The sequence below is a fragment of the Amblyomma maculatum genome, chromosome 3, assembly GCF_055883805.1.
Source record: "Amblyomma maculatum isolate TAMU_Amacu chromosome 3, ASM5588380v1, whole genome shotgun sequence".
In the NCBI taxonomy this organism is placed as follows: domain Eukaryota; kingdom Metazoa; phylum Arthropoda; class Arachnida; order Ixodida; family Ixodidae; genus Amblyomma; species Amblyomma maculatum.
This window is the reverse complement of record NC_139346.1, coordinates 58,972,771-59,000,337: the sequence shown is the minus strand read 5'-3', so window position 1 is coordinate 59,000,337 and position 27,567 is coordinate 58,972,771. Positions and strand designations below refer to the sequence as shown.

Genomic DNA, 27,567 nt, shown 5'->3' with positions numbered 1-27,567 from the left:
AACCGTTTTAATACGTTTAGACAAGCGTGTGGGAGCTAAAGCGACACAATTTATTGGTACGCGCCTTCGGAGTCCGATTGAACTAGCGGTGACGAAGGCGGTTCACCCAGCTGTCTGCTCCGCGCTCACTGCGCTCCTCCTGCACACAGCGCCCTCTCTCCTGTCATCGCTGAAACGACCAGCTCGCCGGCGGCAGACGGGACACTTCTCAATTCGAGAACACTATAGTAGCGACAACTACACGAGCGCAATCTAGAGGGGTCCAGGGGCAGCGCTAGCAGACGACGCGTGGCTCTCTTTCGAGGGTATACCGCGTACTCATGAAGCTGCGCTCGGTGCACACATAAACCGGTTAATTCGACAGATTTGTGTCCTCTGCTGCTCAGGAAACTTCAAACGACAGGAATAATAACTTGAACATGCGTGTGCAGCATAAACGTCAAAAAAAAAAAAAACGCTTGCGGTAATCGAGCCAGCTCATTCTTCTGAACCCTTCTCGACTCAGTACAGCGGCTAGGAAACTGTTCATTAATTATGCTTTGAAATTAGTAGCAAACTTGAAGTAGAAACGATATTTCAGTAAACGTATTGGGCTCGTTTCCTTACTAATAAGTAGACTGCGAGTTTTCCGCTACTTTTGGGAACGTCGCTGCGCACAGAGCTCTGATGAAATAAGGGCGTCATTGCGTTTGTAACTGTTCGGGTATACTTCGTTGTACACACTTTTTGTTTGGCTCGAGTTTATTTCGTTTACAGTATTTCAATTGCTTTATTTTGGAGAAAAAGTCAGTTTCATTGCAGCTGTGCATTACCAACGCATGTATATCGTCCAACAAATATAAAAAAAAATCGGATGTGATACAAAGTCACGGATAATGTTTTCTGACTTTTCTATTCTTTATTTGTTTTATATTGGTTTTCTTATAGCCTGCCGGGCAATAATATCACCAGCAAATTCGGATGCCGCCTCTTGAAACTTGACGAGTCCGTGTGCGCGTTCAGCGGAGCTTGTTTGCATTCGATGCAACGCTGCGAGACTCCTCCGTTAAAACAATGGCTCAATAGCGTTCCACACACACGGTTGTTTGTTCACTTTCTATGGTACAAAGCTTAGTTTTTATTTTTTAATTTTATACACCTATATTTAGCATAGGCAAATTTTGACTTTCCATTTCGATCACTTGGACACATTCGCACCCTCCTCTTTTTCCAATGTTTCAATTTTCATTTATATCAATTTACTGATCAATTGTATGGACTAAATTTTCGTAATAAGCATAATGAAGCATTAGCTTTTCATTCTGAGGATTTTGCAAGCATTGATTCCACGCATGATATTGCAGTCCTTATCTGTTCGGGAAAGTAATGGGGGCTCGAAACGGCAGTGACTTTTCACTAGACATCCACAGTACAAGTAATGACTACATAGTCATAGCGTTTTTGATATTTTGCTCATGAAATAGCATATGCCCAAACAAAGGCTATCCCGGGCAAGCGAACGGCTTAATGTTTAAGCAGACAGAAATCCCTTCGCATAGTCAGGTGTTTTCCGTGGCCATAAAAATCTTACGCCCGATATTATGAGGTCATAGCTTCCTTCTGTTGCTATTATCGTCGCCGCGAAGAATGGAAAATGACTTTTTTGCGTCTTCCGCGCTGAGCTTTTGCTACATGCTAGAACTGTGCTTGATAAATGAGGCGTCGATGCACAACCGCTGTCACCAAATGGCGTATGATATGGGAGCGAGCGCCACCGGATTTAGGAGCAAGAGGTGTGATTAGGCAAAAGGTCTGCATTGCCTGCTTTTTGACCTGAGAAAGCCAGGTGGTTCCCATTCTCGAGTGATCGATCGATCGACAATATTAAAATTTTCAATGTCGAACTTACGCGAAGTGTGGTTCCAGGTAGATTGCGAGGGGTTGGCGTCGAAGCGAGCTTACGGCGACCCCAGCTGTTAGCGACCGACGTGAACGTAGTTTCGCTCGTGGAAAGCTCTGGGCCATTTGGATATTACTTCTAATATAAACTCAAAATATTATCCAAAGGTGACTATAAGACCGCCGCTTGTGTCAACCGGTCATGGCGTGTACTCCATGCCGTGATATCATCAGCATAGCGCGTAAATCTGATTTCAAGGACGTTATTTAGGTGCCATGCAAGAGGAATGAAGGCAACGTTAAATAATGTTGGCGACAGTACTGAGCTCCGGGGTATATCGCAAACAATGAATGATCCAACAGAGTCTACACTTAGCCGTTTTGCGCATCTTCTGTTTCCCTAGAGAGATTTTACAAAATTGCATAACCCTAAGCGGGAAATGCAACATGTCAATACAATTCAAGATGGCCGCATGCCTAATCTTATCATACGCTATTCCGTCAACTATGGTGAAAACGGTAAGTACCAGTGGGAAGAAAAGTAAACAGAGCTCGCTATTTCTTCCTAAAAGTTTTCGCGCGTTGCTTATTTGTAACAGGAAGTCATAATATGGGCCGGTTGGTGATAGGCGCCAGTTCACATTGAATTGCACAAGTAATGTTTGGCTATCTCCAGTACAGAAGGTCTGATTGGTATTTGAACAGAAAAGCGTGCTCCATTTACTTATGTCCGCACCTGTACCTAAATTGCGGTTGACGACCGAACATTCGTGGTCAAAATAGCCATTCCATCTTGGATGTATATGGATCAATGGTGACCAATTTGAGCGGGGTGGGAGAAACTATGGTGCCCTAGCCACCACGACAATCGTATTGCTAACGTTTTCCTATCAGCATGCATAGTGATGAGTGTAAAGAAACACGCCGGAAGTTGCCGAGGCCCGTCGGTGGCTTTCCTTGTTTTGAAATTGTTATCACAATGGCTGATTACCAGGCATCCCGCACAAAGCCGTCTAGCCATGCTTTGTAAATTGTGTCCCAAAGTTGCTAGAGTACTGCATTACTAAGAATCTTATGCACTTCGTACGAAATATCATTCGGACCACGTGATTTCTTCCGTTTAGCCCCACCAATTAATAGAAAAAGGACTGGTAATACCCTCGGCGTCGGCTGCTGATGGCCGTTTACGTACGTGTGCTGGAATCCTTGCAACGTTAGAAATGGCAGCGGAGAGAGGCGACACATCATGCTTTGGTAAAACTTCCGTGCCGCTTCTGTGGCAAAATCGTCTGGAAACAAGTTAGCTGAGAAACATGCAGTAGTCGCTGCGTCAGAGCGACGACAACCTTGTTCGATTACATGGAAAGGTCGCCAGAGAAACGTATTTCAGGACTTTGTGTTAAACTGTTCACTCCCCGAGTGTCACTACCATCGTGCTATATCGAGTTCATGCTTGCGAGCTTTAGCAGTTATATGATTCACTTTGTACGTGCCTGAGCTGATGTCAGGTTTCGTGAAGCTCCCAACTTGGCATGTCGGTGAGCAGCCCACATGCTGAACCGACCGCTGTCCGGAACTGGTTAACCGACATCTGTAGAGGATTAAGTAGTCTTGTCTAATTCGCATTCTGTGCGGTGAAGAAGGGGTGACGACTCCACAGGTAGATCTTGGAAAATAATGCGGAAACAATCCCTTTTGACCACAATGCATTGGGAGCGTAACAGGAGGGCTCCGAGGGATGAGCAAAAATTTAATTGGGTGAAGGTGACCTCCCAGTAATCAGTTTTAGTACGCTACGAAGGAGTGTCACGGGGGCCAGACCACAACGTCAAATCAGGGGCATATATGACGGCGCGGCTGTGGAAAAACGCCCGCTTTGGAGGATGTTTTAAAGAGTAACTACCGCATCCGCGAAAGCGTCCTGCACAAGCCTATCACAGGAGCTTGAAGTAGCACACCCCCAATCTGGGTGCGGAGTTTTGAAATCGCCTCCGGCTAGAATCAGGCGCCCAGGGTATTTCCTACGCCTGTGAACAGCCAGCCCAGTTGGATGGATGTAATATAGGAGCGTCCCCTTTAAAACTCGGGGGTAGCAGATGCTAGCATGCGCATTTTTCTCTCTATATCTTAATTATTGCTTTAGATTGGTTAACTATACCATCATTCCATTTATTGAATTTTTTTCTACATTACTAACATTATGTCCCTTTTCTGCTTTTAGGCCATCAATCTTCCAGTCGTTTTTTCTAGCTTCCACCGCTCGTTTATTCACCCGACCACTGGCACCTCTAAATCCCAGAGCTTCAGGAAGAGTGACTGCGCCTGCATCTACTTCTGGATGGATATCGTTACAATCGAGTATAATATGGTCAATTGTTTCACTGCAGGTACCACATAGAGCACATGCGTCATCTTCATTGTTAAATTTCTTTTTGTAGCTGTGTGTTCTAAGGCACCCTGCTCCAAATTAATACGTAAAGGAGCCCCGTATTAAATTCAAAGGCCCCGGCCACGATACTTCCTTTCGCCAAGTTTACAGCCCCTGCCACTACTTCTTGCTATGAATTGCACCAATTTGCCAAAGATGCATACTTGAATGAAACGCATATCCACATTCACTACCGCCTTTCCAGGGGGGAAAGTCGTCTGCTCACGATGGTCGCTCATAGACGGGGCGCGTAACCACTGAAGCCTGGAATTGTTTGCAAGGCGTCGGTCTCCTCAAGTGACAGAGCCCAAACTTGTACAACCGAAGGCGGCTATCAGATTCCCCACTTTAGTGGAAAGGTCTCGGTAGTTCTATTGGAGCACACCAGAAAAGATTGTCAACACAGTTTTTCACTATTAATCCAAGCGTTACAAGAAAACAGATGCCAGGCTAGATAGCTATGTCAAAATCAACCGATCAAGGATGCTGTAGAACTTCCTGCAAAAGCAGCAGACACTTTGGAAGTAGCACTGAGTCAAGCAGGTGGGGAGATATAGCGGGTGGAGTTTCAGCGTTTCTAATTTCGGTGCCAGGTCCCCCAGAAAGCCTTCGGTGTGCAAGTAGTTCACGATGTTGTCGAATCTTAGCAATCTCTCCCAAGAGGCATGTAATGCGGTTTTCAACTTCTGCTATGTCGTTTTAGAAGCTTCCATAATGCTACGCCGTTTTTTTCTTGCTGACGTCTGTGGTTTTCACGCGCTTTGTCGCTATTTACATGTTGCTTAGCGATATCATTCGAGTGCGGCTCTCCAATTTCCGTCCACTCATATTTATCCCATTGGAGAGTGTCAAACAAGCTTTAGGTATGCACAGCTGCCGTATTTACATTTCGCTGCCATTGCTTATGATTGTCATGGCGAATTGTTTTTTTTGTCTTCTGGTTTGTTGGGTAGATAGAAGTTATATCGCGGTCTTTAGCCTTGCTAAGGACACATCGGTAGGTGGTGCGCCTGCAGACGCAACTTCTTCTTTAGATGGCGTAGGGCGGTATCTACGCATGGTGTTAGGAGGAAGGCAACTGCAGTTAAATTCTGCACTGGGCTTATATAAACGAAGTCATAAAATGCACCCGTAGTAATATAAAAATGTTAGTAATGTTGGTGGGACGTGCAGGCTGACTATGCAAGAGCGCCCCTTTCCCATATAACCTGCTTAGGTCATTCAGTGTTTTCAACAACAAAGCTCATGCCGAAGGTCAGCTTGGTCCTCAATAATGTCGACGCTCTACATAAAGCAACGTTGCAAGTCTGATCTCTCAACCATGTACACCTGTACTAGCACTGATATCTCGCTGGTTGGTTGGTTGGTTCACAGGAAGGGAAAGGCGCAGTATCTGTCGCACTTGCTCTGTGGACACCTGAACCGCGCCGTAAGGGAAGGGATGAAGGTGGGAGTGAAAGTGGAAAGAGAGAAAGGGGGGCCGTAGTGGAGGGCTACGGAGTAATTTCGACCACCTGGTGATCTTTAACGTGCGCTGACATCGCACAGCACACGGACGCCACTTCGTTTCGCCTCCATCGAAACGCAGCCGCCGAGGTCGGGTTCGAACCCGGGAACTCCGGCACAGTAGTCGGGCGTCTTACCACTGCGCCACCCCGGCGGGGCAAATATATCTCGCTGGTGAATGTTATACACTGTAACCTTTTCAGAAGCTCGGTCGTAGCCAAAGCCGGGAGCTTCACAGCAATGGTGTCGGACTTGTGGCCATAAAGCCGCGAAAATATTTAGTTCCGAGAAATGCATTCAGATTCGTCTGTGCAATTTTATTTGGCATATATATGTAAAGGTTTTGGTTGCTAGAGATTTGATTGTCGCTTTGGAACTCTGCCCCGCCGGGGTGGTGCAGTGGTAAGACGCCCGACCACTGTGCCGGAGTTCCCGGGATCGAATCCCGGCCTCGGCGGCTGCGTTTCGTTGGAGGCGAAACGAAGTGGCGTCCGTGTGCTGTGCGATGTCAGCGCACGTTAAAGATCCCCATGTGGTCGAAATTACTCCGTAGCCCTCCACTACGGCTCCTCTTTCTCTCTTTCCACTTTCATTCCCAACTTCCTCCCTTCCCTTACGGCGCGGTTCGGGTGTCCACAGAGCAAGTGTGACAGTTACTGCGCCTTTCCCTTCCTGTGAACCAATTTATTATTATTATTATTATATTGGAACTCACTCAAGTTCAGATAGACAGAACAGCGTGGCCAATCGTTAAGCAGGAACACTTGGTTTGACAGCCGCCACTGGCACAATCGGAACCCGGTGCAGCGTCTTCCGAAGGACGCTTTTGAGAATCAAGAACGCCTGACGGTACAAATAACGAGGCCGATTACAATTCAATGGAAGTGCTCGGCTCTTCGTGCAGTGCACTGAAAGTCGATCCAGGATTATAGACGGAACAGCCATAGCCGCGTTTCATCCAGAGAGCATATCTCTCACGGTCTGGTACGCTTGTGTGTTGTGCTTCGCCGTTGAAATAGATTGGTGAGAGCGGAATGAAGCTTCCAAGACAGTGGAGTCTGAGTTAGCCACACTGCCTCTATTCCACTCGGGCATGTTCGAACGGATTGCTTTGAAGAGACGGCGATAATATAAATGCGCATATTTTTTTCCTGGTAACTTGTGCACCACATGTCTTGGTCCTCTTCACGATGATCTCTCTGGCGGAGGTTCGTGGACGGGTAGCATGGCCGGGCACTTAATAATAAATAAAAATTGGTTCACAGGAAGGGAAAGGCGCGGTATCTGTCACACTTGCTCTGTGGACACCTGAGCCGCGTCGTGAGGGAAGGAAGGAAGGTGGGAGCGAAAGTGAAAAGAGAGAAAGGGGAGCCATAGGGGAGGGCTACGGAGTAATTTTGACCACCTGGGGATCTTTAACGAGCGCTGACATCGCACAGCACAAGGAAGGCACTTCGTTTCGCCTCCATCGAAGCGCAGCGAATGTTTTTTTAATGCAGCGCTTCCAATTGTATGAATTTGAAGGCCTAACGCCTCAGGAGCGAATGAACAATACTGTTGTTGGTTGGCACCAGAACAAGACTGACTGCAGAGGCAGTACGAGCCACGACCAGACGACGTCTTTATTTTCTTCGCCAGGCGGCGCGCGATATCCATGTTCCCGGCGCAATCCATGTGGGCGCTACAGGGCCTTCCGCCTAGACTGGAAGTCGAAACGGACGGAGGGCCTGCTATGGCACCGGAACAGGAGGTCAGGCGGCGATGCGAGACTGTCCAGTGCTGACTCCATATAAGCCGGCTTAAGGAGGTCTAGGCTGACGGTCTCTAACCGACGGTTTTGTAGGAGGGTAGCGGTTTTTGGAGTGCAGTGGAGAAAGCGGAAAGGTCCGTCGTAGGCCGGTGTTAGTGGAGCTCGGACAACATCCCGGCGTCCCAAAACGTGGGTCGGAGTGGCGAGGTCAGCATGCTCAAAAATGGTATTGAGGCGGATGGATGCGGTGGAGTAGGCCAGAGGTCTTTAACGCAGTCCAACAGACGTTGAAAGAATTCTTCCGGCTGGGCTGAGAGCTGCTGTGATGTAAAGAAGGCTCCTGGAAGACACACCGCACTACCATACACCAGCTCGGAAGCTCAGCACTGTACGTAATCCCGGGTGACGCCCCATAGACCAAGGAGCACAATGGGTAAGGAGCCGACGATCGTGGCGCAATCTTGGCTAGCTGCTAGGGCGGCATTCAATTAACGTTGAAGGCGTTCCACAATGCCGTTGACACATGGGTTATGTGCAGTGGTACGGCGTTGCTTTACGTCGAGAATATGATTAAGAGAAGCAAATTTGGAGGACTAAATCGAGATACCCGCGCAAAGATGAAGGCGCGGGAAACAGTCTCCACAGTGCTGTCAGGAATAGGGACTGCCTCTGGCCAGCGAGGTAAGCTGTCGACCATGGTCAGGATATACCGGTAGCCTCAAGGCACAGGCCGAGTGCCCACGATGTCGGGATGTACATACATGGTCGAAACGACGGCCAACTGGTAGGAAGGCCTGAGAAAGCATCTCCACATACACATGCGCGTCCAAGTGCACACATCAGCGTTGATTCCGGGCCAAACCTAGCGCTGGGTGGGAAGTCGATGAGGAGCCCGAATGCCTGGGTGGCATATGTCATGTAGAGAATGGAAGAGGGGGCTACGTACCTAAGCCGGACAAAAGAAGGGAGGGGAAGGCCTGTTGACACATCGCACCACAAGGGCTCAGGCAAGCAGGGATGGGGCACTAGCCGTAGTCAGAGGGAACAGAAGTTCTCTCGAAAAGCGGCGATCTCATGGTCATTCTTCTGGGCGGAAGAGAATGCGGCTTGATCGACGGTGCAAGCTGCAGTGGCTACCGCGGCGATACGAGAGAGGGCAGCGGCAGTGTTGGTGGCACCTGGCATATAGGGAATGTTGGTAGTAAACCTGAGCTATAAGTGAGTTGGCGGAGTTCGCATGAGGCTTGCTTCGAAGAGTTGGTACCGATTACATACGCCAGAGGCTTATGATCGGTCGGCACGTGAAACTTGCATCCTTCTGCAAAATGCCGAAAGTGCTCTATCGTGGAGTAGATGGCCAGGAGCTCTCGGCCAAAGACACTATAGCGGGTCTCAGCAGGAAGTAGCTTCCAAGAGTAATGAGAGAACGGTCTCCTATCCGAATTAATGCACTGATTTAGGACGGCTCCGACTGCCACGCGTGAAGCATCCACCGTAAATCTCGTAGAGGCGTTGCTGCGCGATTGGACCAGAAGCACGGCATTCACGACTACTGGTTTTGCGGCGGTAAAGGCAGCCCGGGCTTCTGATGACCAAGAAATGACTGAGGACGGGCCGCCGGTTGACCGGAGAAAGACAGTAAGTGGACAAAGTAGCTCTGCACATTTTGGGTTGTGGCTTCTATAAAAGTGTACCAGCTCCAGGAATTGCCGTAAGTGGCGCAGTTTTGTAGGCTGGAGATAATTTATTTTTATCTGACATTTTGTCGTGTATATGGTGCTCATGTGCAGTAATCCATGTCAGGTCAGCAGCCCTTTGCTATCTGCATATCGTAAAGGGGGGCAGGGGGCACTTCGTGGATTATAAACTATAGAATTCTCGTTCTCTTTTTTTTTTTTTTTTTTTTTACAGAGAGCCAATTATTAATCTCAAAATCTCTCACGCAGCACTACAATTGAGCGCGAAAAATAGTGCAGGCAAGGTTGAATGAATTTGTTTTTGAAATTAGTGCAACTGCATACGAACTACACTAAACTTGCAAAGTTTCGCAAAAATAACATTGCATGTGTTATTTATACATTTTGCTTATGAAATCAGCAAGCGCAGGCTTTTAGAGACATAAAATCATGCACTAAAATTACCACGTCATATATGTATTAGAACAATTAGTAGAAATATTTTCTTTCTTCATTTGCACCAAAAAGCCACCACTTCTTATTGAACCTACACTCATTCAATCACACTTTTCCAGCTGTGCAGACGCCGGCGATTTAATGGACAACTGGCGTGCTTGTAGTAATAAATTCTAACATATAAGTGCGTGCAAAAATGCAATGCAGTAAAAAAATAATGTAATAATAAATCTTTAGCAAAAGTTTGGCCACTTTAGCAATAAGATTGATGCGTATAGGTGTACGAAGTAACACGAGCTGCGGTAGCGCGAAGAAAGTTGCTGCTGGGTGGCTTTCTTTGGCACCTGTACCTGGCCCTGTTTCTAAGCTTCCACGTGGTGTTTATTTCTGCGTATCTACTTGAAAAACTTTGCGCTCTGATAAATTAGGCCAGCAGACGAGGTCTCTTCCCTCTTGTGCGCCATATTTCAGTCTCATTTCAGTGAGGTTCTTGTATCAAAGGGTGCCTGCCATCCTCCGAAGCCCTTCTCTAGTGCCGCGGCCACTGCAAGACACAGCCTGTCAAGGTTAGGAGCGGCCATGACCTGCACTCCTAACGGTCTTCCATCGGATGTTAAGCCGATGGGAACGGATGTGCACGGAAAACCACCAATGTTAGCCAGTCCCGAGAGCAAGTTCTGGCCTGTCTTCAGGACGTGCTCATTATGAAAAGGCGCCGGCCCCAAAGACGTCGGGTAGATTAGGACACCATCTTCCCTCAGAATGGATAAGAGGCGCTCCTTGAAATTCCGCACCATGGTCAGGTAGTAGCGGGTCGACTTGGAGTCGGTCTGATACATGCTGTTTCTCTCAAATAACGTGAGCAGTACTGCAGGAAAGGTGTGCTTGGATCTGGAAAACAAAATCCATTTATTTTAGAATGTATTGATAGAGCAGAAGCACAGATTTAAGGTACTTTTATTGCCTTAAATTTTAGTGCGCTTGTGTATGCAGTGCCAGTGCGGGTAACGTATGAGCCTGTCCAAACCTCTGCGTACTCCAGAGCTCTTCCTGGAGTGTGCACGCAATAAATCCTACCCGGTGCACGCTACGGTTACCTTACGAGAAGCACAACGCAAACCTGCTTCGCAGCAGAAACATGTTGTAGTGTGGCATTCAAAATGATAACAGGCTGCAAATTGGTCTTTATTTTGCATACCCTAAGAAACACGCCACGGTATTAGCAAAAAAACTAGAACAGGCGTTTCTTATAATTTGATGACGTCCAAATAACCCTTAAATATGCTTTCGTGCTGTTAGTGACAAGCGGCTCTCAATCTTTTGAACAGATTTGGTACGTTTGGACTAAAGGTTTGCTTCTTGGAACAAAAAGAATTCTATAGTTCACTTTGAACCGTTAATGTGCGATGAGACGAAATCCATTACAGCATGGTGAAGCGTAGACCTCCAATAAGGCACATCTATCTCCCTCTATTCTTTCGCTCGCACATTCCTCCCTTCTTTTACGGCTTGGTACATGTGTCCACGGAGAATTGTGACATATACTGCATCTTTACTAGCCTTTAAATCAATATGAAATGCCGCTGATGCCTTTTGCACTAACACCTCCTAGAAAAGGGGGTCTGCTTTTGTTTGCTGTGTGGTGCGGCGTTCGAGAAAGCGCCAAATGAACACAACCAGTATTCCATTGAATGCACCAATGTTCACCGGTGTTCTATAATTCGTTTAGCGGAAATTAAACCACACTATCTGTCATTCGCAGAATCCAGCTATCCTCACGGTAGACAAGAGGAATTGTTATGAACGTTTCACCATCTGGGATGGGGCAGAATTGCTAAAACGCTCGGTTGGGGATCCAAGGGATGGAGGTTTGATTGCCCGGTTTATTTCTATATTTTGAACAGTCTCCATCGAAAGCGTGACAACTTCTGCCGACTGACATACTCTGCCGACAGCTTCTGCTGCCAAAATTGAGGCATTAAAGGCCTTCGCCTTAAAAATTTAGCAGTTAAATCACACTCGTTGTAGTAGTTATACATATAATATTTTACCCACCATTTACGCTCTTTGTCTTCTTGTGACTAGATGACTCGAATGTGCGCACATCATGCACTTCTGGTACGCCATGACATAAGCCAAATGTGCTACGTTGCTACGTAATGCACATGCTATGTAATGCGGTGAGTGAAGCGCAGAAGTCCAACTGAATGCACCTTATTAATTTTGGTGATAGTTAAAGGAGGTTTTCGTGTAGTTTATTGCATATGTCCTACTGCGTTGTGCTATAGTTCTATTGGCAATTCTGATACCCGCAAACTTATTACAGTGCCTCAGTGTTTAGAGCAATATAATGCTTATCCCAAGGAAGCGGTTACGAATGTGAAATGCAAAGCGCAATGTTCTGTGCGATTTCAGCGCACATAAAAGATGGCCCGGGAGTAATATATTCCATAACACTCATTTAGTGCAACTCCAATGATTCGAGTTGCTTTTGGATGTTGAACGCCATAAACTAAACAAAACCAAACGAATTATAAATCTAAGTGTCAATGGTGTTACACCTGTCCAATAAGCATTTTTCTCATTGGCAAGGGCTTGTGGCCACAAATTGCCCTTTCCTATCTCGCAGAGAATGAATGAAGTGCGGAAACCATGGCCAGCGTTAGCGGACCGAGGGTCCTTTTTTAAAACGCGCCTAATTCAACCTGCTATCCGCCCAGTGGAATCATTAAGTGAAATATAAGCCTCTTTATCCCATATTGACTCTCCTCTTATGATCTGAGGTTACGTTCGCTCTTGGCCGCAAAGAACATTTTGTCTTACCTACCTTAATCTACTAGGATAATATTCGGTGCTTGTATGCAGTAAATAAATGGCAGGATCCTTAAGCTTCTCCATAAGAGTAGGCGCAATAGCACCTTTAGCACCCACTTTTTGTTCCGCGAATTAAACATGCGCACAAAATAAACATATCATTTTAAGTGTCTTAAGACTTTAAAAACAGCGTTACTGAATCGTTACCACGAAGAAAAAAAACAGTACTAAATCATACGCAGAAATAGGTACCCCTCTGAGTTGCTTGGAGTCAACGACTCTCCTGGTTTATGCGTTGCGCGCCACACTGGCATGACGATGGCCTGGGTTGAAATCCGGATGGCGACGAGACCATACCATTTAATTATTGCTATTTTCTCAAGTACAACCGTTAGAGAAACATGCACGCCAAATTTGGCTTAGTATGAGCCAATCTCATACTCCTTAGCCTTGCTTCAATGTGGCGTATTCGAATTTCCAGCACGAAATGAAACGATCGTGGCTTCATGACGCTTTCGACAAATCAGGACTGTTTCAGACCACCACAGGATGACACCGAAACCTGGTGTACAGCAGAACGAGTTTATAACGCTACTGCTTAAGTGTTCAGTAGAAGACCACAGAAGCCGTCGTAGCTGCATTCTCCTGCTCAATGTAATCAGGGACAGTTTGCGGTATTTGCAGCCTTTAAAATAAAAGAGGCTTGGACAGTGTGCGAAAGCTGAATTCTACCTCAGCGATGGCAGCTATTTGCCATCTGCCACAGGTGTTTTGCTATTGAAAGTACAACCTGTATCCTAGCTTACTGCATATTACTTCACGAAACGTTCATGAGACAGACAGTTCTTCAGAAGAGGGTTTAAATGGGAACAAGGGAACACAGAATATGAGCACACAGAATATCTCGCGAGCCCTACTGCACATCGATAAAAACTGCGCATCTGCACAACTTTCCTGTAACTGCGCAAAGAAATTACGTGTACGTATCCACTGCAATTCAAGTCCAAGTGCTTCACACTCCTCAAATTCAGAAAAAAGCTGGAAGTGGTTATAACGGCCGGGGGCAAGTACTGACAAAAGCGGCTGTGTAAACGACCGCAACTAAATAGCATATTTTCACTAATAATTGTGATAATCGTAGTAGGCGCTAATTGACGTGCTTGGGTTTGCTTTGAAAATGAGCTTGAAGAGTAACGTGTTCATTACACAACAGTGGCTGCATACGATTTCAATAAAACATGTGCTTACTGTGTAATCCAGTCCGAACGGGCAAAAGAGTGGAAAAGAAGCCAAATAATTAGATTAGACATAATCATCTCCCTCATATAGATCTTTTTGTAGGAAATTACGCTATAGTTAAAGAGATGAAAGAAGCACACATTTGCGCATACAATTTTTACCGCTTGCTGGAAATGTGTTGCGACCTTAAGAATATTCTTAGGAAATGAAAAGGTAAACGTCAAGGATAAGCTGGTTAGCTTGGGTTTAAATTGTCATTGCCATTGTTCGCCTGATTTTAGGTCGTTTGAAAAAACGTCCATTTGATCTCTTTCACGACATCGATGTCACGAATGTGCTCCTACGTTTTTTGAACTAAATAACACTTTTTGACGAAAACAAAAAAGCCTGAGACGACCTAAGGCTGACTTTTTTTGACGAAAACAAAAAAAAGAATGAGATGACCTAAGGCTGACTTTTCACACATTCTGAAGCAACTTTGCCGTATTGACACAGTTTAACCAGGCCAGAGTCAAACAAAAAAAGATCTAAACCTGTTCCTTTACCTCAGGTTGTTTGTCGAACCATATCACAGAACTTTGCTGCGGCTGGAATTCGCGTGCACAAAAGCAGCATTGTCGATCATCTCCACATAGTTTCAGGTAGAAAAAAGCGCCTTTAATAATAGTGACGTCGAGAGATCCAGCTAACATGAAGTCTATATGCCTACGCCCCCATGTGCAAAAGTTGGGATCTTCACCAACAAATTGAAACATTTACTGGAGACACAACAACATTTGGAGACGACTCTACAGAAAAGGGCAATAATCATGATAATTTGAAGGGAAGCGTAATGTTACTCCCATATACCAATCACTTTTTACATCCTTTAAGAGACGTTTTAGGTGAATCATGACCGCGTAATGTATATACTTCTGTCTGCGTGTGCCGTTTTTCTTGTCCTTGTCTTAAGCCCTATTGCTTTCAATTCACGACTGGTACTTCAGTCTTGCCGTTCATCCAGTTAAGCGACTTGACAAAGAGTACGTGTTTCACCCTAAAGTCAGCTGGAACGAACACAGAGTTATCGAGGAACGTAAGACGAGGCTCTTTTAAGGCGAAGGCCTTTCTAGATTCATGGAACGAAACCTCGCTCAAGAGAGTTGTGCGCGAGATCTGTGAGATAACTCTGTCAATGTCTCCTATTAGGCGCTCGATTCGTGCGCGAGATTTCAGAATATGTGTCCTGGTACAGCGTTCCTGCTATCTAATGTACCATCGAAACACATTTCTCGGAGAAAGTGTCACAGGTACGGCCCGTTTTTATTCCTATAAACCAATTATAATTATATGTAGTACTGCAAAAGATGAGAGCCAAAATACAGGTAGACTTTCGTAACTTTTCTCTTAAGAGACATCTAAGAGACCCGGTTAATGTTTTCTAAGAATGTGTTCCTCTTCAAAAATTAAGCAGTTTCCCATGGCCTCTACGCATCGCTATCCATATGCTGTTTATCTGTAATGGCTTTGACATCATGTGATACTCTTCTTTCCTTGGCAAATTTTCTCTTAATTTTTTTACGTGAAGAATCAACATGGTCGGCATGACTGCTCTTGATCAGCGCTCTTGGGTTTGCCTTTAATATTCACTGTTGAAACGCCTACATTACATGTGTCTCTGACTTGGCATTTTCGATAGAATTCTTTTTCGCATGAAAGCGAGCTCTTTGGTAAAATAAGATTTTGAATTTTTGTTTTCCTCAGCCTTGGCTTCCTAGCTTTCTTTTATGTTAAGTATCGTGCCACCCTGTCGATGGTTCTTCTTTCAAAGCTTCTTAACCGTTAAATAGAGACATTGTATAAAACTGGTTACCTGTGGCCCAAAAGTTCGTTTCATTTTCTCAGGAAAACAATAGAAATTCCGGCAAAAAGGATTTCAACGTAAATAGTTGGTATGCTATAACTTCACCGTAATCGTCAGGATATCCTTATTTACGCCCTTAAATGATTGTTCATTTTTCAATATATCAGAAGGAAGCACGCCCATTTCCTGTTCATGGCAGTCCTAATTGTCATTATTGAAGCAGGAGAAAGTATACAAAATACGTGCTATGTGTAGATGGCTTGCACCTTTTCTTTGAATATTTTTATGAAACATCTTCGAGCACTTCATTAAAATCATCCGAAAGATGTCCAAAAAGCTTTCTGTGGAACTTTTCATGACTCGACGCTAGTGCATAAAAGTTTAAAGCAGAGCATTACTTCACATATGCAAATTAGACAATGTCTATCAATACATGCACAGCAGTATTCTGTAATACTGCGCAGTAGCGTAGCAACAAAAAGCAGTACCAAAATCCCGGGCTTTCTTTTCATGTGTGCCCTAATTTTTTGTTGCAGCGTATAAACTTGGATTTCTTTCATTACTTATTTAAAAAGCTGAAGTTCAACGTGTTTGGGCGAATACAGAGGAACATTACGCTTCGATTTGCTTAAGTTAGTTATTGGCGAGAGCGGTTCGGAGCCATTTGAAGGTGACTCAGATAAACGTGTTCGACGTGTGCATCTCAGTACTGTACGTGGCCTATGCAAACGCCGCAGTGAAAATGTTTGCCCTTTTCGACAATGGGGGGTTCTTTTCCGATCGATGACCTCAGCCCACGAAAACATATTACTGCTCCCGCAGCAAACGCGGCTGACACACGGAGAATTTCTCAGGAGGCTGAAAGTCGCAGCTATAGTACGCCTCTGGAAAGGCTTGTTTGCTGTCGTGCTTGCTTGGCCTTATTTCATTCGTGCATGACTGCCGTTTGCCTTTTTTTTTTCTCAGAACCGCTTGAGAGGTGTAGCTGTATGAACACTTACATCGAAAAGCGAGGTCTCATGCAGCCATCTGTCAGCGCAATGGACATCGACATAAGCTATTAATTCTCACTTTGCTAATTCTCACTCACCAAGTATGGGTCTAATTTTACTTCGTAGGCACACTGAAGATATAGTTAAATTTGTACCTAAAGGTTAGGTACACTTAAACTCTGGCGAAATTGGAATAAACTACGATAGTTAAGCTGTGCAAGTCTGGTTCAAACTGTGCGTGCGGCTTTGATGTTATGTTGAGGCTCAGTATTTCAAGGGCAATTATTTTTTCATTCAGTTAAGGTATGAACATTGGCAATTCACTGTTGAGGGCCCAACAGAATAATAAATTTAGAAGTTCGGTAGTCACCACTTTTCCTGTACGCTTATTCGGTAAAAATACTTGTTAAAAAACAAACTTATGCACCACATAGTTTGAACATAAACAGTTAAGACTCGTTTTAACTCTTAAACGATCACGGAACTGATTCACATATGTCAGCAAAAGTTTATTCTAAAGCTTTATAGTAGATCTACTAGGACTCCAATGAAACGATTAGCATCCGTTCCTTCAAAGCACAAATGTCTGTAACACTTCCAGAAAGTAAAATGAAGCTGGCTGATCACACTGTTGCTTACTTTCCACGTAAAATCTTGATGAACTCTAGCCAAGGGTTGATAGGGCGGCCGTCATCATCGGTAAAGAGTCTTGAGATTGGCTCGCACTTGCTCGCGGTGAACAGAGCTCCAAACATCTTGTTTGTCGCTAAAGCCTCCCCGAGCCGAAGGCGTTCGACAGAGCGGCCATACTCTTTACTGACGTAGGAACATACCTGCGAAAAAAAAAAAAAGTTGCCGATTACGCCACTCATAATGCAAATTATGAAGCCTTCAGGTTTACGTGGTTTTATTCCTGCTGCCTTGATTTGAAGCTTCCTCCAAAACTTGGAAGAAGACAGCTGTGTCCCTGTTTTCAAAGAAATTCGAGCAGCTCTTAATCTATTCAAAAGTATGCTTGACGAAACTGAACCCCCGTCAAGTCATCAATTACCATGCAGCCTACCGAGATAATTACGCTTCTCCACAGCAAATCAATCAGCATTTTATATTCAATCTTCTATGTACGGGCAACGTTCCTAAGACGATGCTCCGCCTCATCTGCATTCGTCACACCGTCGACCTGCAGCTGATGTGCAACACAATCGCTTGCATATTTATGATAGCTGCACCGGTTATCAGCACTCAAACACACAGCACTAGAGGTTATCTAGTCATAGCTGAATGTTTTTTTGGAAGGAATTTCAAGACATTTGATTGCGGCATTTTATTATCCCGCCCACCGTAAGAAAATGGCAAGTTGTTACTATAGGCGGAGCCTATACGCACAGCAGACGAAAAATTTGATTACAAACGCCAAAGCAATAAAACCTCCAACCCAAAATATAGCACAAAATTGGCAGAGCGATCAAAGCTAATACATAGGCAAGAATTGTCCGCCATAAGAATGTATAACATGGAAAACATCGAGTATGCTCAAAGGACATTGGCAGCCTTAAAGCAGCGGAGAGAACATTAGACATAGGCAAAATAAGATGTATACGCTAAAGGACAATGCCACCAACGTCATCATAAATATGGACAAGATAGTCAAAGTAGACGAAGGGTTCTATACTGGTGTATGCACTAGCTGAAGTAGGCAGGACAAAAATGAGATTAGCACTATTTAACAACAGTTAGACATTCCGCCAGTGACGAAGAACGAGGTTAAGAAAGATTTAGAATTTATGAAAAGAGAAAGCAGCTGAAGAAGGTCAAGTAACTGCAGATTTGTTGAAAGACGGGGGTAGTATCGTGCTAGGAAACTGTCCGCCCTGTATATGCAATGTCTGGTACCATCGGATGTATCGGAATCATGGAAGAATGCTAACATTATCCTTATTGATAACAAGGGGGCTGCTAAGGACTTGAAAATTTACAGCCAAATCAGCTTACTATCCGTTACGTACAAGGTGTTTACAAAGATAATCGCTAACAAAATCAAGATAACATTGAACTTCAAGCAAGCAATATATCAAGCAAAACTTAGGAAAGGATAATCAACTATCGATCATATCCATATCATCAATCAGGTGATAGAAAATTGCTCGGAATACAACCAGCCCTTATAGACAGCATTCACTGATTACGAAAAAGCATTTGATTCAGTAGAAACATCGTCAGTCATACTTGCGTTGCGAAATCGTAGCGTAGATGAGCCGTATGTGAAAGTACTGGAAGGTATATAGTAACTGCACAGCTACTATTTTTCTGCGTAAAAAAAGTACCAAAATTCCCATAAAGAAAGGTGTTATGCAAGGAGACACAGCCTCCCCAGTGCTGTTCACAGGTTGCTTAGACAAAGTATTCTGGGACTTGGCATGGGAGAAGTTAGGCATACGAGTATATAGAAAATACCTCGATAATATGCGATTCGCTGTTGATTTTTCTTAGTAAGTTGCTCAAGGAGATGAACTGCAACGAATGATTGATGCCCAAGACAGAAAAAGCCGAGAGCTAGGCTGGAAAATAATGCGCAGAAGTCTAAGGTAATGCTCAAAAGCTTAGGGAAGGAACAACAGTTTACGTTAGGCGGTGAAGCACTTGAAGTAGTAGGCGAGTATGTCTAATTAGGACAGGTAGTAACCGCAGATCCATACCATGAATGAGTACTAACAAGGAGAATACAATTGGGATGGAGGTCATTTGGCAAGTAGTCGCAGATTATGACTAGCAGTTTACCGAAATCGCTCAAGAGGAAAGTATACAACAGTTGTATCTTACCTGTATTTACCCATGGGAATGAAACATGTAGGCTAATGAAAAGGGCCCTACTTAGGTTGAGGACAACTCAGAGAGAGGTGGAACGAAAAATGTTAGCGGTAACGTTGAGATAGGACGCGTGCAGAGCGGGTCAAAGCAATAACTCAAGTTACTGACATTCTAGTGGAAATCGACAAGACATGGGCATGGGTAGGACATGTAGTGCGAGGATAGGATAACCGATGGTCGCTTAGAGCAACAAACTGGATTCCAAGCGAAGGAAAGCCTAGCAGGGTGTGCAAAACGTTAGGTGAGCAGATGAGGTTGTGAAATTCTCATGGGTGAAGTGGATGCAGCTAGCACATCACCGAGTTAATTGAATGAATATGGGAGAGGCGATCATGCTGCATTGGCATAATTTGTCTGATGATGATTAAGATGAGTAACACGCATTTTTTAAGTAAAAGAATTCGTACTGGTGATTTTTAATTCATACAGGGGCAAGTGCCCTCAATTTCGTCTTTCCTGATTCGTCCTCTTCTTTCTACGTTTGACCCTCCGTCACACTGTGTTCCTAAAATTTGCTTGCCCTCCTTCGTCCAACCCTTCCTTGGTCAGCCTTCCCTCACCCTCAAATTCATATTCACCTTTCTGAACATTAAAAGTAGTTCAGAACATTATTTCACGCAAGGCTAAGGTTTACACATGTCAGAACCTGCCTTTATTTACCTTTCTGTACCGGATAGTAACGCAATCGGCCAGTAATTTGCAATGTCCTTGCCAGCACACTGGTTATGAATTACGGTACGTTTTTATTCTCCTAAGATTCCCCTGCACTGGAGATGATATGGCATAACCTATCAACGGCGTGCAATTTTTCTGTTCGCTCCCTATCATTTTTCAATAAATGTACACTCCTGGTAAATTTTCATAAATTTGAATTGGAATTCAGTGCAAACGGGTTCATGTATTAACATGGATTGATACGGCCCGAACAGCGAGCCAATTATTTTTTTTGACAATTCACTTTTAATCACCCTAACTGAGCACCAAATGGATTGCCTTTGAGTAATTGAACCTCAGGTAATTCTGAGAGGAAACAAATTTCCCAGTTTTAATTTTCTTGGCGCCCTCAATAAAAAGCTGACAGACAGATTTAAAAACTGTGTAGTTCAGCAGTATCGCTGCAGCAATAAGTTATTTGACGCAGTAAAACCCTTAAATAGGAAATGACCCGGCGGATGAATAAATATCAGGCATCAATTTGTAACAACGCAGGTATATTTTTATATTTGTTCGTGCACTGAATCGCTTTAACTCAAACTTGTAGGTAAACTACTTCGTTTGCGCCACCTGTTTATGCATTGGCCTAACTTGTGTTCGACATCTGCTGTCATTAACAAGTAAAAAAATAATACAGCGTGGTACACACTTTTCAGCGAGAGTACCTCATGAGAATATACGGTTCAGGCAGGTCAAAGTAGAGGGACAGTGCGTTAATGCTCCGTAATACCGATGTAATACTGCTCTATCGGGGCACTGCGTCCAGATGGCTCGCCGACTTTATATGCTTGCAAAGTTTAATAAGGATAATGGCGTGTTACTTGAGGGGCATTTGAGCATACCTAATTGATTTAAGAAAGTATATATATGCTGTAGAAGAGTCATCGTGTAAAACGCTAATATATACGGCAGGGAAGGTATTGTATTTCCTTTCAAACCAAACTAATTATTTTATCACGTTTACTAATATTATCTAAAGACATTCTACACATAGTTTATATTAATGACTTAAGCAATCTTGCACTCAGTTTCAAACTTTTTCAGTATGCAGACGACACAGCACTAATTATGTCCCATCCATCCTTTAAACAGGCCAGAGACCTGCTACAAGCAGATGCTTATAGTATAGTTAAGTGGTTTGCTTCGAACCAAATATATTTGAATAAAAGCAAAAGTATCCTGTTGTGCTTTAGAAACCCACACAAGAATGTACCCGTGAGCGAAACGATTGTTCTGCATGATGCTGGGTGTAGTGGATGTCAATGTGAGCCTTTGCCATTCTCATCTACAGTAGAATACCTTGTCCTTTACTTCGATCAACATTTGTCATGGGCTACGCATATCTAGCATGTTGTCAATCGTCTTCGAACTGTTTCATCCCAACTGTACAAGCTATGGTTAACATGCCCAATCAGGCACCGTAAAATAGTTTTTAGAGCTTTGGGTGAATCTGTATTACGGTATGGTGTCACAGTGTATGGCTCCTGTTCGAATTGCAGAATGTTTCAGGTGAATAAACTGCTGTACCGAATTGCAGAGAATATTGTGTATGGGACTGTCCCAGAAAACCTAGATGAGACTGTTAAACTAATCAATGCAGAAATCTGTCCTCTATCATATCTTTTTGCTTTAGTACATATCACAAGAAATTTTTTTCCGAATAAATTCAAACTTCGTCAGGATAAACCTAGAGTGTTTCGCAGGAATGAACGTTTTAAACTACCAAGAGTGTACACTAATTACGGAAAAAGGTGTCGTGCCTATCCTGTTCCCTATCATTTTAATAGATTGCCAAATGAAATTGTACAGTTGACGTCTCTTGCTCAAGTTAAGCGAGAAGCACAAAAATGGTTGTTTTGTAATTCTACACAGCATGGTACGTGAAAGTGTTTTTGCCATGTACTATATTGTATGATGTACCTTTAGTTTATTATTGTTTATTTTGGCGTGGAGCACGCGCCCGTCGATTGCCGTGGCCCGCCCACAAGCGCTCCTGCGCTTCTGCGGGCAGGGGAATGTAATCTGTATTGATGAATGGTAATAAAATTGTGTATGTATGTATACACGACCTCGTATTTCTTGAACATAGGGTAAATGAAAGCGACCACGCAACCTTTAAAAATTGTGTTTTTTGAATCTTTCCTTATTGCAGACTAAAGTTAAGGAGTCTAAAATTAAGACTAAAATGAAGAATCGTGGCATAGGTAAACGCTCATCGAAAAATTTCAGCGACGAAGTAAAGGACGGTTGAACTTAAGATGTGCGAATGATATGTAAATTGGCATAAATTAAGGAGGGTTGTTTGATAATATTTCGCTTTGGCAGTTCTTTCTTGTGATTGCATTATTCAAACAATGGTTGAATTTTCAAATTCGAGGTTGAGCAATCTGCAAGAAATGGGGCACTTATCGAGACTTACGTAAACATCTATCACACGCATTTCAGTAGATGTCAGCCATTCCCGTGTCCTGCTGGCGACGAGGTTTTTGATGATATTGGTTTCATTTTTGACCAGTTGCGAGACTCATATTATAACCACCATGCGCAAGTACCAACAGCTTTGTTCAAGTGGGTACAAAACAGAGTCCCGCCTGCTGCTCGACTTTCATGCATGCAGAGTTTGGATAGTAGCGTGCAACCATCGCGTGAGCTTCGTGCTTCATTGCTTTTTTGTTACATACTGACTGTTGGCATCGCATATACACGTTTCAATTGACGTTCTGGCTCGACAGATAGACGAAGGTTGTGGAATATGTTTCGCATTATCTTCTAGGCTTTCGCCTCGTATGCACAGCGCAAGTAAGTGTTAAAAAATGGTGTGTTTTACGCGATAAAAAGTTTTTTAACCTCAGTCAAGTTTTGAAGTGGTTATCCGCCACCAATAATCATAACAAGGTCGAGGGCTGAGCGAGTTGTAAGCATTTATTTTAAACAAGACAAAACACAAGACACATAGAATTGAAGCAAACAAGAGGCTGAGCTAACAACCGAAGATTTATTTTAGGAAAGAAGAAAATAAAAACTCGCACTGAGATGCGCGCGCACAATATCGAAACCATTTGAAAGGGTCGAAAGAATTCAAAGTCATCGCCTAATATATCGATTTGTCTAACAGAGCGAATTCCTTACTATAAAGGTTAACCGATATGGCTTTATCACAAACGTGTCCTATTCTCTGTATCTTGTATTTTGGCTGGTTTAACATGAAGGCCAATAATACTAAATTATGAAGAAAAAGCATCACGGAATTTCACTACTAGCTAGCTCATAATGTGGTATTGCGCTAAACTTCTGTGCGTCCCTCCGGTGTATCAAATGATTTTGAGTAGAGTGTTCCGCTTTATTCTCTGTGTGAGGAAATATGGAAGCATTAGTGAAGGAAACTTTGGAATACAATTCCTGTTGAGGATTAACATCATATGATAAATATCAAACACGCCACTTTTGTTCACAGTATGTGGGGGCCCACGCCACATATCTCTAGCGCCCGTGGCGCGCCGCGCTTTCAACGGCCGCGCCACCTTCCCAAGGCTCCTTGCGCGCTGCCGGTTTCCCTCTCCCCGCTCGTTCGGGGATAACCGGTCCCGCGCGAGGGGTCTATAAAAGAAGGCTCGTGCCGCCGTCTGGCCTTCTTGGTTCCTGGCTCGTCGCTCCTGTTTCTCCCCTGGCTCTCTCCACGAGAACGACCCGCAGACACCCGGACGACGACCCCGGACGGCCTCGACGACGCCCGCGCTTAACGTGAGATAAAGAATGTTTGTTACACGGCCCACTGTGTGTTTTGTCGTGCGCATGCCTCGGGCAGAGGAATCGCCCACAAGTAATACATTGAATCGTGGCAATTGAGTATTTATTGCCGTTACTCTCAGAAGAGGCTTTGCCAATTTCATTAGTAATAAATTTTCAGGTAAAAACTCTTTTTGTAATCGGTTACTTATTTTCTTCAACTTATGCAAAAATAGGCCTCAATTGGTCAAGAGGTTCTGAGCAAACTTAAAAAAAGAAGTAAATTTATTTTCAGACTATATTTTGTTACGGCGGATTGAAATAGCAAGGGTAAAATAATGATTAACACGACTATAGGTTATCTCAAGGTTAGCTATTCATATTTCAGTAAAATTCAAATGAAATTGGTAGGAAGTAAACCGACTACACCTAACAATAAAAATTTTTGAATGTGTCAAATATTCTAAAATTTTTAATAACTGCGAACCGACTAAGCACTCAACAATACTTGAAGACCGCGTTCAGGCTGGAACGTCTGACAACACTACAATTGCACAGCGTCGTGGTGCTTAAGTAAGTGAAACATTGAAGAGACACATTTGCTGAAATAATCACTCACCTTACGTACGGCTTCTGTCATGTCTGGGTGTATGCGGCTGAAGAAAGTGCAACCTTCATTATCAGCGTAGAAAAATCTCAACTTGCTCAGCTCAACCTGGAAATACAAAAATAATTGCTTCAAAGGTCTAGAGCCGGCAAAATTTGATTTCTATTTAGGACTGGGGCCTTGAGGCTTCCCGGAAACAGAGACAGTTCGCTCAAACTAAACTTGCTAGAAAGTAGGCATGCAGGAAAACTTTGTTAGTAAATGGGGATTGGACTTCATGTACTTTTTTCGAAGTACCGGAAATGGAAGGAATGTTCGAACAAAAAATAAGTACAGGACATTTTTTTTTTGTTTTTGACAGAAAAATATTTGGTCTGCTTTTGATAGGGCCTCTTTGTGACTACATCGATTTCTGTATAAACAGTTTAATATTATGGGGACACAAAATAAAGTGGTGCCGAGCTACACACCACAGAAACATGCAAGAAAAAAAGCGAGAGGACTGCAAAAATTTGAGGCGTTACGACAAAAGCATTGAATATTTTGCTGTATTTTTGACAGGCTTCAATATGTTTTGTTTTGACTTGGGTGGTGAACTTGTCCAGAAGAATACTTGAAAATAGATTTAAAGTCTCATGAAACTTAAGTGATTCAATCGCAAGTGATTCCGTCTGCAACTTAAGTGATTCAATCCCATGACTACTACCTGACACGTTTCTCTCTGCTATAGATTGCTTGCGTCTATTGCTGCTATAGCCTCACCATGAAAAGAACCATCTTCCAGCACAATATACTGGTAATTTTTGTGTTAGTCGAAAAATTGCTCTTGACGTGACTCTCGCATTTTAGAAGTATGCAGGTACCTTAGCAATAAACCTTCAAAAACTACAATTAATAAAATATGGTTTTACAATAAGAATAATGCTGCAACCAGGGTGTACATTCCACTCCCTACGTTGAGGGACGCGTTGAGATAGTGCAGGTGTTGCTAATTGTCAAGAACAGTAGTGGAGTGTAAGTGCTTCAAATTAAGGCGATGGCATAGTTGAAGCGGTAATTAGAAATTATATAGCATAGTGCTTCATGAAAGTATAAAGGTCTGCGAGCGAACACACACGGTCAAGCTCGACACCAATCCTGTCTGTATGTGTTTCTAATGCTTTAATTTTAAAATGCACTAGGCATCTTAATTCTTAGACCGAATACCCAAGCCCTAGGAGTCTAAAGGAATGTTGCGGTGACAAATTGATTTATTTGAATAAACTGGAGCTGTCGCGGCTTCTTCGGAATGAGGATGAACTTCCGCAGCAGCGATCTCGAAAGTGCAAGGAGTCCAGCACCGGTACCCCAGGCTGACGCGATTCAACTCCTAACGCTTTGTTGAACGAGCGCCTGCTTCCTTCTACACTGTTAAAACTCGTATTCCTTTTTCACTGTTAAACTACTACTGAGCGGTGCGCTAAAAGAACTGTAAGAAACCTATTGCGCATTATTCAGCAAGGAATGTGCTCTGAAAAGGCAGTACCGGTTTTTCCAGCTGCATCCGCAGCCCGGCTTCGGCGGGGAGCATGACCTTTAGCATGGGAACAAGGTCACAGGCGTAGCGCGTCATAGGACCAGTGGAGCGCAGCTTCGCAAACTCTTCGTTGTAGACTCCTCGATAACCTTTGGCAGGCACGGAACCTGTACACATAATGTTGTGGCCAAATTTAGACGGCCACAAAAAGCACATCCCCGCTTGGTGTTACGCCGTTGCCACGGTTTTTAAAAAGGAATGCGGGTGCACGTGGCCTGAAGTTCAGAAACAGCCTCCTTTGATCATATGGAAGAAAAGTTTTCACTCACGAAGTATATAGTAGGAAACCAGCTACTGATGACCCAAATGTATGCACTATTTTTGAAGATATTGCACACTTCAAAGAAAGTAACACATAGATTCCTATGATCATTAATTGATTAGCGTCTTCGTTAGGTCCATTATTGCAGTGGGATCATATTGTAACAAAATAGCGGTAAGGCTACAAATTTCATTACTAAGGACGAAACGCCAAGGTGAATTATGTTAAATAAACTTGTCAATAAATCATTGTGAATATATTTATATTGTAAGGGTGGGTTGAAGCTCAGGTCGGTGTTCAGGTCGACTGTTTAACTAGCGCGTCAGTCTCTTGCGTCTTCGTCTTTGTCTGCCGTCTTCTTTTTCAGCACGCGCCTTTCGACATATGCTCGTCGTCTTTGTCACCGTCGACAATCACCGAGCGTTGGTGTGACACTACATTTATCCCCGGGAGAAAAAAGAGGCATCCTGCCGACTCATAGGTGTGGGCCCAACAGGCGGGTCGTAACAGGGCTTGAGGTGGTCAACGTGCACTGTTTCACGCCCGCGGCGACGCATATACGGTGTCAGTACAAGCGGTTCTATAACGTAGTTCACCGGAGAGGTCTGGCAAATAACCCGATATGGGCCATGGTATTTGGAAGCAAGTTTGGTAGAGAGGCTGGAAGGGGTAGCAGGAACCCAAAGCCACACGAGGGAGTCTTTGCTGTATGAAGGAGCTGGACAAGACGGTGCGCGAAGAAACTGCTCGTGACCTTGGTTCTGGGTTGTAATTGAGCGGGCCAACTGGCGACATTCTTCTGCATATGCTGCTGCTTGAGAGACGGTGCTCGCTTCGGAGGTGTCAGGGCGATAAGGAAGTATCGTGTCCATAGTTGAGGTGGGTTCACGGCAGTATAGAAGGAAAAAGCGAGAGAAGCCGGTAGTGCTTTGTATGGCAGTATTATAAGCGTACGTGACGAATGGGAGAAGCCGGTCCCAGTTTGAGTGGTCGGACGCGACATACATGGCCAGCATGTCACTGAAGGTGCGGTTAAAACGTTCCGTCATGCCATTTGTCTGCGGATGGTAGGCCGAGGTAGAACGGTGGACAATGCGGCCCTGCTGAAGAAGGGCTTCAATGGTCTCGGAAAGAAAAACACGGCCACGGTCACTGAGCAATTCTTTAGGTGAACCGTGGCGCAGAACGAGATGGTGCAGGACGAAAGACGCAACGTCTGGCGCCGACGCAGG

General features: G+C 44.1%; 1 protein-coding gene across 1 annotated transcript in view; it reads right to left on the bottom strand.

Moving 5' to 3' along the window:
* Positions 1–9,709: 9,709 nt before the first annotated feature.
* The window catches only part of LOC146194831 (fatty-acid amide hydrolase 2-A-like), a 99,005-nt gene continuing 81,147 nt past the window's right edge, over positions 9,710–27,567 (bottom strand). The window contains exons 5-8 of the mRNA XM_084596135.1: positions 26,023–26,180; positions 24,510–24,605; positions 17,222–17,415; positions 9,710–10,585 (exon numbers count right to left, since the gene is read on the bottom strand). Coding sequence (XP_084452261.1) covers positions 10,168–10,585; positions 17,222–17,415; positions 24,510–24,605; positions 26,023–26,180 — 866 coding nt within the window. The 3' untranslated portion in view covers positions 9,710–10,167. The remainder of the gene's footprint in view (positions 10,586–17,221; positions 17,416–24,509; positions 24,606–26,022; positions 26,181–27,567) is intronic.